Source organism: Elaeis guineensis, chromosome 9 (assembly GCF_000442705.2).
Source record: "Elaeis guineensis isolate ETL-2024a chromosome 9, EG11, whole genome shotgun sequence".
Lineage (NCBI taxonomy): Eukaryota > Viridiplantae > Streptophyta > Magnoliopsida > Arecales > Arecaceae > Elaeis > Elaeis guineensis.
The window spans coordinates 7,238,703-7,250,848 of NC_026001.2; the positions used below are offsets into that span (position 1 = coordinate 7,238,703).

The 12,146-nt window shown below is 37.4% G+C and overlaps 1 protein-coding gene across 2 annotated transcripts; it reads right to left on the reverse strand.

Annotated features, from left to right (window-relative positions):
- Window positions 1-660: 660 nt before the first annotated feature.
- On the reverse strand, window positions 661-11,865 carry LOC105051847 (protein-tyrosine-phosphatase PTP1). 2 transcript variants are annotated; one of them, XM_010932480.3, is made up of 9 exons: window positions 11,495-11,865; window positions 8,031-8,127; window positions 7,801-7,883; window positions 7,502-7,639; window positions 3,361-3,498; window positions 2,335-2,483; window positions 2,098-2,239; window positions 1,533-1,620; window positions 661-1,286 (listed from the first exon to the last, which is right to left on the reverse strand). In XM_010932480.3, exons 1-8 carry the CDS (start codon window positions 11,717-11,719, stop codon window positions 1,549-1,551), a joined length of 1,044 nt encoding a protein of 347 aa, XP_010930782.2. In that variant the 5' UTR covers window positions 11,720-11,865; the 3' UTR covers window positions 661-1,286; window positions 1,533-1,548. The 2 variants fall into 2 exon arrangements, 1 of the variants encoding a protein (XP_010930782.2); XR_833282.3 differs by having other exon boundaries at window positions 1,174-1,286; window positions 2,098-2,234.
- Window positions 11,866-12,146: the final 281 nt, after the last annotated feature.

Sequence of the window (12,146 nt, forward strand, 5' to 3'; positions counted from 1 at the left end):
GATAAGAGTTTAATATAACAAGTCAGTCTTTATGCAGAGGCCGTCCAGGTGTCTTTGGATAGGATTCTCCCTTGTACAAACGGTTCCCCCCTACGCGTTGCTTTCTAACTTCCTTTCCTCCCCTTTTTTTTAACTTTAATTTTGGGTCAGCTACTCTGTTTACACTCATATTCAGCACCCTTTCCATTCGTAGGAGCCTCCTGAAAAGGCAACGTTCCCCTACGCATGGAATTTTATCATACTCATCAAGCTGAAGTGGAGAAAGAATTAAATAGGTGGGCTCGCCATTCAATCACCAGTTGACCCAATTAATCATGAAACCTGTGAAAAGACGTATGGGGTATCCATAGAGATCTAACATTTAAAAGTTGGGTGTTCTTAAGTTCAAAGACTTGATTTACTATTATCATAAAACATATTAATTATATCTGGTGAATTACTCAGACCAGCATTTTTCCAAGAAACAGATTGGTCCGAGTTGCTCGACTCGGCAACATGCACAAGATAACAAAGTCCTGGAATAAAATTTAATAGAATTAGAGTAGCCAAAGAAACATACGGCCGATACCAAATAATAAGAGAAACTTCAATAAGCTCTGATTAAAAATAAACAAAAAAAAATCCACGCACTTGATCTTAGACAAAAGGCAGAGAAAGGCATTCGGAGAACAAAAAGGGATTCCATCAATGAACATCAATTACTACATGAGTCCATCATAGACCAAGAAGGCTGCTACGCTGCCGGTTCAAGGTCTTTTTATCTTGCTGGTAGCAAAAGGAACCTTCAATATCTCTAGAGATATAAAAATTAATATAATCAAGCAACAGAACTCTCGGAAACACCATGTACTCAAGCTAAATGATCCCACTGTTCTCTTGTCATAAAAATGGAAGAATCTCGGGTTTGGGAATCTTTTGATACATGTCAATAAAACACTATGAAATGTTGTTAAGTGATAAATATGTCTTTGCAGTTGCTTGATTTCTTCAAAAGGAGATGCCACTAACGGAGAATCAACTGGCTTTAGAAATGAGAATGTGATAGCAAAATGTAACTGACTCGTAATCATGAGGGTTAAGCTTCATGTACCCTTGAATTTAGGAAATTGTTTGGGGCTTGCGTCTTCACTGATCACTATAGTTCACTTTCATTGCCTTGCTGCATCTGAGCAGCAGCACTGTAAAGGCCACGAAGAGTACATATTCAAATTCTGATACAGGCATATTCCTGCAGTAACTGCCTTCTAACATTTGATGAGGTAATAGATTGCCAAACTTCATAATCTCTGCATCGAATGCAAAGTTAGAGAAAACAGCATCATTAGCATATTACAACTTTTTTCCATGAAGAAGACTGTAACAATGTAAACTACCCTCATACGAAGCAGATGTCTGGTGGTTTACAAGATCCGGATCTGCTTCGCCATGCAAGCAAGCAGGCAGGCAGGTGCTTGTGAATGTTTACACACATGCCAAAAATGCGTAAATAATACTCCATGCAATATGAAAATATTTATAAGAATGTAACCTACCCTTGAAAGGTCTTTCTCATTGATTGGACTTTAACACAAGCTCTTCTAGTTCATCAACAATTGCAGCATAGCAAAAGAAAAACTGCTCCTGAAATCATTAAACAAAAGAAAATTTTCAGCCATTTTGAAAGTCAATAACGAGTGTTTCACAATGTGGTATACTTTAGTTTTAGACTCAACAATTTTCTCATAAGTATTTGCTGTTTTAGCAGTTTAAAAAACATAGGTTAAAAAAATGTTATTCAGAATCAGTTCTCAAATTTTTCTTATTTGCATAAGCCACCCATGTCTAAGGATTTTAGTATCTTCAGTCTCATATAATAAATTTTAACCTTTCAAACAATTTTTTTCAATGTCATAATGCAAGATATTTAGGAAAAAACATCAAATTCCCACTCAAAAGACAAATGTTTCAAAGATCAGTTTTATAATATGTTTTCCTTTTCTTTACATAATATGATCATTTCTTATTGAACTACCCCTAATTCTATCATGTAACACCAACCTAACATAACATTTTGAAAAAATCAACTAAAATAAATATAAAAACAAGAAAAAGAGATACCATTGTCTGAACCATCCCTATCCGCTGAGATCTGAAATCAGCAACAGTTTTAACAAGATCTAACGAAGATATATCACCGATGAGGATCCTTTGGATGGTATTGTGAATTGCACAATATGTACCAGTCCTTCCAATACCTGCACTGAGCAAAAAGAACATGACCATATCAGATGGGGATATTATGAGAATAAGCATGCTGGGATGATGAAGTAGAGCGTATCAATTTAAAGTTTAAACCTGCAGTGCACAACTATAGGGCCCAGATCAGGCGGGACATGATATATCCTCTTCAGAATTTCCCGAACAGAGGCGGTATCATCAGGCACCCCATGATCAGGCCACTCAGGGTACTGAATATGAAGAACAGGCCGGGCAGACTCCTTTGACTACAAGGAAAGAACAGGCAACTGAACTTTATATAAAGGCAAAGGGCTTCCGATAAAAACAGGAATATCAAAACCAAACTAAGACCACCGCTAGAGATGTGAACACATACATTTGTATGTATATAAAATATTTATGCGAGTATATTATTATGATTAAGCAGATGAAGATTTCATTAAATAAAGTAAGTTTGCACACTAAATATGAACCAAATGAAATTTAAAAAAAGATTCACTTATAACTTCTATGTCTCAGCTAAGACACATGCCCCTGTGAATATACCATCTAATACTAGATTCCAAACACCTCAAGCTCATGAACCCAGAAACAGTGATGATCTCAGAACCCTCTGAATAGTTTAAATGAGATCATTGCACAGAACTAACGTCCAAAAGGCAAGCCTTGACAAAGAAGACATTTGGTGCCATGAAAAGCAATAGCACAACACATCTTCCGTCTATGCAACAATGGGAAAAAACAATTTAGGCCTTTTTCTGTACCATTAGAAATTTAGTATACCACTAATGCCTGGTACCAACTCCTGCATGCACACGCATTAAAAAAAAAAAAGAAAGAAAGAAAGAAAGAAAAAGCATAAGGACACATTTTTAACACAGATACACATGCACCCACCCACTAAAAATAAAAATTTCTACACATAGATAGTCTTATATCCATATGCATGTATTGTAGCCACCACCTATTTTATTTAGAACAAATTATCTCTTCATGGCTTCTAATAAAGCAACAACTGATGAATGATGCTAATATTTAATAAAAATGCAACTTTATTTGTACAAATATTTACAACTACAGTTAAAACTTAGAAGTATTTTTAAAAAAAAAAACATAGCATGAAATTTTCCTTGAATTCATTACCTCTTTGTGCTTCACCTCCAAGCAACGCAGCACTAATGAAGACTTACTGATTATTGTACTCTCAGTGAAAATGCTTGTTTTTCCAAATTCTCTCAGACCATTCTCCGATTGAAAATAATCAGCACATTTTTTCATCATCTGCCATTATTTGGAAATGAGATAACTGTTTGATTTCTAGAACCTAATAACAACAATTAGTGACATTGAAACTGCAAGATGCCCTAACCAAATAAGGGAAAAAAGGAATGTTGATACCATATATAGAGCACCAAGGCAATCAAAAGTGATTATGCACAGCAATTAGATTTGTACAAGGTCATCATGAAACTATGTTACGAAAATGACATTGATTCCAACTGAAGAATGGAACTGGTACAAAAGTTGCACTAGCATAAAATAGAGGAACTTAAAATCATAGTCAGTAGACAAAAACTCTCTGATAAAATATAAACTGCTTTGATTTCAATAATGTGGCAAGAATATCATCATATGCACATCAAATTGGTTGTGAGAGTACACTCTAAAAGCCATTTGCATATTTAACACTAAGAATATTGGAGAAATCATGTCTATCTCTTATCCATACAGTCATACACAGTAGAGCGTATATGTCACAAATTGGCTATAGAGCCAAAAAAGAGCCCACGAGTATTATAGGGGTTTATCCAAGTGGATATGGTACTTTCCAAAGGGAAGACTAGACATTCCTATGTAGTTAACACTTGTTCACAGCTATAGGTGAGGTTAAGCATCATGCTTCTAAAGTTGCCTATATGAGTAGTAATATTGAGTTCAAAACTCAGACTGACATCTAGGTGTGCCATCACACGAAATGGTCAAGACTAGCAATCCACTATGCAAAATATGGTCAGGAGTCGATGTGTGAACTAAGTGCACAAGCTTTCAAGTAATCCCTTGACCTAAAGGACGGGATGCCTTACCATATTCAGAGACCCAGTAAATTCGCAGCCAAACCTACGTTGACCACGACACCCTAGATTTTGTCCTTGATAGATAGCAAAGTGGTTTACCATGTTCGAATATGAGTAAGGGTCAAGCTACCCAGCATGGAAACCATCATTATAGCATAGGGTCCATACTAGAATAAAGACATGGTTAGACATATCATATCCGATCAAGCAGTCACTAGAAAGATTTTGAAAACAATTATTTTACAAAATTATTATTCAATAATTAATTATTTTCTAAAAGGATGTTGACACAATCTAGAATTTTAATGAGCCAAGAACCATATGGCTAAGGATCTGATAGTACTGTACTCAAGGATCATAAAGTAAGGATTCAAATCCCAGCAAGACGTCCCATAGGACATCAGGATGGGATACTATCCCATGTGTTGAGACATGACCATCCCATTAGCATCCCAGCATCACAATCAGGACATCTTAGGACATTCCCTATCCCAAATGTCGAGACGAGGTGATGGTGGCGCATCCCATTCTATGCAAAAACCGAGACATCCCCGTTCCACGAAATTTAAAACCTTGCATACAAGGACACTGGAGGGCAAAATTGCAAGACATCTTCTGCATGAACAAAGAGACTAACTAGTTTCATCCTATTCATCAAGAGATTTAATAATGCAAAATGGGTTCTACATCCCCATGAAAAACCATGTAGATGATCGGTGATTAAGCAGACCTGAAGTGGCAAGTCTTTGATGAATGGGAACCCGAGTTATTCTATCTCGAAAACTCATCTAGCATATGTCATTTGCCACCAGGTCAACAAGAATAAGATTCTAGTTGATTATTCTCTCACAAATTAGACCCAAAAAAAATCCAAATTTAATTGGAGAAGAGATTGAGCTAGAGAAATAGTCTAAATATAGGGATTCAGCTAGAGCAGATCAAGTAAGACTACACCTGAGTCAACCCTAAAGTTACATGGATCAGGTTGAAGTGAGGAAGCAGTTAACCAGGGCAGGTGGCTGCTGCCCTGCCAATTTGGCACCCTGGGTGCGGTGAGCCTGGAGGAAGAGGGAGTGGCTGCTAAACTGACGCTCCTACCTTCTAGGATTCCAAACATGGGATGCTAGGGATGCACCCATATCTAAAAAAGGGCGATTCTTGGGGGCCAGTGCCCCTTCTCTCTCTCCCTTCTAGACTTCGACACTGTCCAAGACTCTAGATAACAAGCATCAAAATAGGACGCTACCTCACCTTGGCCAAGCACTGTTAGGACTCGATAAAGGAGGCATCCCCTCTTTTATAGATAAGGAGGGGAGGGCCCCTAGTTGAGCCATCCATGATCCTAACCTACATATTCTAACACCAAGGGAGGGGAGAAAGAGAGGTGTTAAGGCTAGGATTTCTCCGTCGGGATATAGTGTGAGAGAGAAAGAGGCAAAACTTGTGAGACAAACTTATCTTGTAGTGCATCCCTTGGGCACGTGGTACTGGAGGCTTGGAGCTATGCGAGCTCTAGATAGACGTGCAGATTGTAGTGGCTAGGGTAGTAATTGTCCAAGGGTCGTGTGCTTTCATGGTCTCCATGTCTCCTAGCAAGCATATTTCTCTTATATTATGTATGATATCTATTCTCTCATGGTGATTTATCAAAAAAAGTGACCATGTTTGTACTTACATATTATATAATTGCATAATATCACATCAAAAGGCTGACCACGTCCTTCACATCCAATGGTAGCACATGCATATATGGAGTATCATTACTCAAGTATTAAGTTTTCAAGAACTCCAAACATGAATAAAAGTGCAACAACAAAAATTTGAAGCATGAGCAAGGGTAGATAACATGCGAGAGCAAAAAAGTAGCAATCCTAGGGACCATCATTCAGGAGTCACCGATAAAATATCATTGTCTAAATGCATCATACGATACGTTTATTTAATATCATTTTATAACAATACTATTAAAATGCAAGTGTAAAGTGGCAAAAGGGCATAGAATCATTCAAATTTTAAGTTGTTCAGAAATTTGGTGGTGATGGCTTTTGATACCAACAAGCTCGTAATAGTTTGTAGACAGGCAGATAAACAAGTTTCTAGAGTAAATGTAGCATACACGTTAGAGGTCTCCTACAGCTTGTAATGGCAATTAAGTATGTGCACCAAAGATTTATTTTTTCATTTTTTTGTTATCTTTTTATGTACTGGTAATTCTTCAATTTGAGTTTCTTGATGATGGCTTACCCCTTCTTTATTTACCCTCTGTTACAAAATACTAAGTCATAATTGTTACCAAACAGTACGTCCAACATGTAGAAGAATAGCCCTAAAAGGATTTACATGAAGGCTGCACATAGGATTCATCATCACTTCGTGTGACTTGGTCTTCATGCACCTTCATGAAGGGGTACCAACATGCTGAACGATACAATACTTAAAGTCTTTTCTTTACAAACTTATGTTCATACATCATAATTAGATGATCAAGATTTCTATCAATTTCATATTCTTCATTCATACAACTAGGCATTCTATAATTACCCTTCAGACCTAAAACTAAAAATTTGTTCAAAAAATATTCAAAGTTAGATATAGGAAATGACTGCAGAAAATCTTTAATTAAGGTACATGTGATGCCTCATCGTTCAGATTTAAAAGGAAAATGTGACTATAAATAAATCAGCCAATATTAGTCCTCACTCAGGCAAATCAGTAGCAATGCCACATCTTGTGACATTTAAGTAAATAGCTCAATGAACAGTCTACATGTAAGCATCCACTGAGTTACTAAGATTAGTCATGCCACCTATACTTCTATCAATGACCAATACGCAAGTTCTTTTGACTTCATACTAACACGGTACAAAGATTATTGTAGATTGAAGGACATGCAAAAGTGCAAACCCAGTAGCAATCCAATAGTGGTTATACCATAGGTTTTGAATGGCTTCGTCTTGTCAGTATCAATAACTCCAAGGCACGTCTCTCGCAAAATGAGGGAAGAGCCCCCAACCCCTCTTTTTGGAGAAAACCCTCAAAAAATAAAAATAGAATAAAAGAAACTCTACCATAGAAGTACATCCAATTATAAGTCAAATTTTAACCGTGCAATGGCTACCACTAATAGCAGACTAAAGTTGTAATCCAACAACATTCAAGTGATTCACTGCATCTTTCATAACACAGTGAAAAAACACAGCTTCATGTACCTTGGGATTATCAACAAGAGTGAGCATCACAATCACAGGGCAGCGATACTGAATTATCATCTCCCAGAAATCTTCAAAGGTCTCTGGAAGTGGACCCTGGGTGGCAATGAATCGTGAAACTCTTCCACCAGAAGCAATCTACACAGGGATGTGATGGGGTTGAGAAAAATGTTAATTTTGCATATTATGCACTATTGGTCAATCACAAAACAAAAAACAAATAGCTCTTTAAAAGTTAAACACAGAGCAAGCAAATTGTTATACCGCCAAAATGCATAGAACAAGATAGCAAATTGTACCTTAACAAAGCTTGCATTGATATAGTCATTTCCCAATGATTTATTGTCCCTACTTGAATTAAGAACAACCCTGGTGTCATCAACTGAAGAGAGAGGAGAAAACAAAAATCAAGCCATTTGTATACCAATAACTCCGAAGATGCTCGCTGCAGAGAAATGTGATAATGTTTGATTTTCTAAAATGAATTCAAACTATTCATCAAGAAACATGAAAGTATAATTGAAATTACATGGCAGGACATCTATATAGCGATTTTTGTTCAAATTGGCATCTTGAAGAGCTACCCCGCATCTCCCTACCATCTCATCCTTTGACAACCTCATCTCCTGGGAACAGAAGCATGTTCATCCAACATCATCAAATATCCATGAGAGAGAAAGAAAAGGGAAGAAAAAGAATTACAAAGTGCCTACATCAAGAGCAAGATACATCCAGAAAGATAAAAACACTTGTAAAGAATTGCAAACTTCAAGGAACATATCATCAGACACGGACTTGTAGAGAAATTGAAGGAATCAATAGTGCTCATCCATTTCACTTAAAAAGGAAAGGGGAAAATGCAGTTTGCATTACTTAAGCATCACTAAAATACGATGAAGATGTACAATTACACAGCAGCAATTTCTTAGTGATATCCACACCAAAATGTCAAGGAGACTTTAGGCAAGCTGCCAGCCCCAGCCCCAAGGAGTTAACATTTTATGCAAGACTCCCAAGGAATTAGACTGCATAAATGTTTTCTTTAAAATAAAGTAATAAATCAAGATAATCTGAATAAAATTAAAATTTACTCCCTAATTATGCTTACATGAGGTACTTAGTATTCTCATGGACCTCTGTATTTGTACACCATAAGTATCCATAGGTTAACATCCAAAATGACATGAATATTGTGATGCACCCATCCATTTTATGGAAGGTAAAAAGCTTTTGAAGAATGGTTAACTAATGGTTGGTGCAATTGACACAACTCAGTTTAAGTAATTTATTTCAGAATACAAGAATTTATTGTTAGATTGACTGGCCAAAATTTAGAAGTTTGGACGTTAGGCTTTAGTTCAATAAGAAATATATTTATAAATATTAAAATTATATTCATTACAAAATAAGATCCTTAAGATATTCAAGTTCGGGTAAATCATCTTCAAACATCCTTTATCTTCCAACAATTCTACTTCCTCCAGAGAAACAAAAGCTAGGTAGCATGGGAGAATAGAGATTGGCAACTTCACTACCTAAACAGGATTATGGAAAAAAGCAAGAGAAAGTAAATAAAAAGCAAGAAAACGGCAGGTGGAACAACTCCGCTACCTCAACAAGATTATCAAAGCTGCAGGAAAGCAAATAAAAGGCAATTAAATAGTGGATGGAGCAACACCACAAAAAACAAGACTCACGTAATGGAACTTTTATTCCAACTAGAGAACAACCTCCCTCTACACAATGTAATGCAAAAGTAATGCACCTCTGGCTATGCCCTCTAGGGATCACAAATTCCACTGGAAGATTAACTTCACTCTAATTTCAAAAAGCTACTTAAGATCACTTTAATTTCAAAAAGCTACTTCAGATTTTCTATTCAATTTTTCCTGAATTTTCACCAAAATGAATATGAGATATGTTCCCTCAAGTCTTTTAGTGCCTCAGAATATAAAGTCGTGCTCCCAAATCCCACATAGTGAATCTCAAAGACTTTAAATTGTAAATAAAGCTTACGAATCTGTAAGTCAAATGTACCACATCCCCCAAATTGAGAAAACCATATAGGACATGGCATAAGAACATCATTCCAGCATCTCCACTTACACTAACTTTTATTTTAAAAATTTGGATCAGAAAAAGCTTGATCAAATGGCTTTCCACTTTATAAAAGTACTGAGATTGGTTGCGATAAACAAAGATTTGGGAAACAATGCTGCAATCATGCACTCCCCACACCAGATACCTGATCGAACTTGACTCTCTTACCTTTTGCAGCATTGAATCAGAAAGCAATATTAACAAACTCAAATATACATGCTTATGTCTATCCAAAAACTTGCCAAAACTCATGCTGATATTTCCCTCTTGTACAAGTACCTCTGTTCATGAATTTCTGCAAGACTTAAGTATTTGATTCCTAACACATCATTGCTTGCATCCTTTGATCATCTGGCACCACTAAATTTACACCTCAACTGATTATAGAGCTCCCTTCAGGCCTTCATTTTGCTTGGACCCTCCACCATTCCTTCAAAGAAGCCGTATTTTATCTCCTTTCTCCCTTGCTATGATTCTTCAACATATTATTTTATTTTCTGTCCATTATCAAATTTTTTAAATCTGATCAATGGTTACCAACTGCCTTTATCTATTCTTCCCTACATCATGTCTCTTCTAAGCAAGTACTAGGTCTAGCCTGGGGCCCATTGCAGTTGTTCAAATCATAGTCCACTCACATGACAGTATGAAATTTTAAGCCACAAGCATAAAAAGGTTTGAATCATTGAAAGAAATATTAGACCATTTTATGCACATAAGCATATCCAGCTCAGGATCAAAATAATCACCTTTCATATCTAATCAAAACACAGAGCATCAACAACGATACCCAGAATCAGATAGTTGCTCACAATTTCACTGGCGTGGAAATAAGAAGCACTAGGAAAGAAACATCTAAATATCTTCATATCTTTCCTTATAAATGTTATTAGAGTGAGGACGACATCTTAAAGCTATTAAGCTTGCTTCCATGGCCAAATAAAATTGTATGCTTATGTAACGCATAAGTAACATGAAAAATATGGGACCTATGGCTCTAAGAATGCCTAATGGTGTTGTGTAAAGTTCTTCCATATCTTGAAAAGGAAAAGTTCCACTGCATAGTACATCTATGGTGCAAATGAAGATTTTCATCTACAAGTACAAAGCAATGACAGGGCCCCACTATAGGTGTATAAGTAATAATCATATCAGATGAGTGCTGCTAACATTTCTCTTTTCTCATGATTCTCACAATCGAAGAGCTTAAAATGGCTGCTTGAGCAATTTGCAACATCACAAGGATGCAAGCGGAGGCATTAAACCCTAAAACTGCCCATGCATTAACCAAGATTCGTGGGATATATTAAAATTAGCCAGAAGGATCCAATAAACAGAAGTATGAGCAGGTATGCATATGACATCCATACAAAACAGTATGATGTTATGTAAACCCCAAACTGTGGGAACAAGGTGATTAAAGGATCGACGTTCTCAGAAGTTGAAACAGGAATCAACCAATTCTTGTAAAGTCACTGCCTTTTGGGTGCCAATTCGATCACTGAACGCATATGATCTAAAACTGTTATCCAATATTCAAAAGGAAACAGTAAAATAGTTTTCGAAGTGTGGTTATCCGATCACATGTTGGTTAATGAAATTTCAGCAACCATGGGCTTTCTTTTTTTGGTAAAACAACCACGAGCTTTTCAAGAACAAAAAAACAAGTCGTTCCGATAGAGAGTCAACACAACTCGACTAAGCCTATGTTTTGGACACAGCCAGTCCCAATCCCGGCTAAAGGAGAAGGGTTGCAGTAGGTTGAACATGAATTAACAAAAGTCGTTCCGATAAAGAAATAGTTCAAAGGAACTTTTAAATTGAGCGATTTGGCACCTACAAACCCTAAATGGGAGAAAGGGCAAAAAGTATGAATTTAAGGGAAAAAAATACCTGCAACCGATCGAATTCCTGGCTGATCTTGGCGGGGTTTTTGAGCTTCTTCTTGAAGAAGGCGAGGGCTTCGGAGCAGTACTTCAGCTGGTCGCGCGAGAGGACGAGCGGCGGCGGCGGATCGGAGGAGAGATCGAAGGGATTGAAAGCCGCGGCGCCTGCGCCACCGACGCCCAAGGAGGTGGAGGAGGATGGAAGAGATGCGCCCGCGGATGCTGCGGCCATCGCCGATCTCCGCCGTGTGCCGCGGCCCGTGGAGTTCCCCGTCTCGCTTCGGAGTGAAGTCTCCCTTTTTTGCCTCTCCAGAGCGAAAGAATGGCTTCGAATCCGGGGTCTGGGAAGTGGAGCGCGAGTCAAGCGGAAGCCTCACTCCCCGCTTTCTCTGTCTGCCTCCTTTTTCTTGTTATTTTATCGCACCGAGAATGCGGACACCGTCTTTGAAACATGTGAGAGACCATGGATCCACGTGTACATGATAAGTGCGTTAACTTTTGAGTTGATTGTTGTTTGTCTCAAACTATTTTCCTGTCTGATGTTATCGTAAATTTATAATTAATGACGAAAGCTCTTAGATAAACTATTCCCATCACCGTTATCGTGATATTGCAGCAGTTAGAACTGATAAAATACGATCCAATTCATCAATTTAATT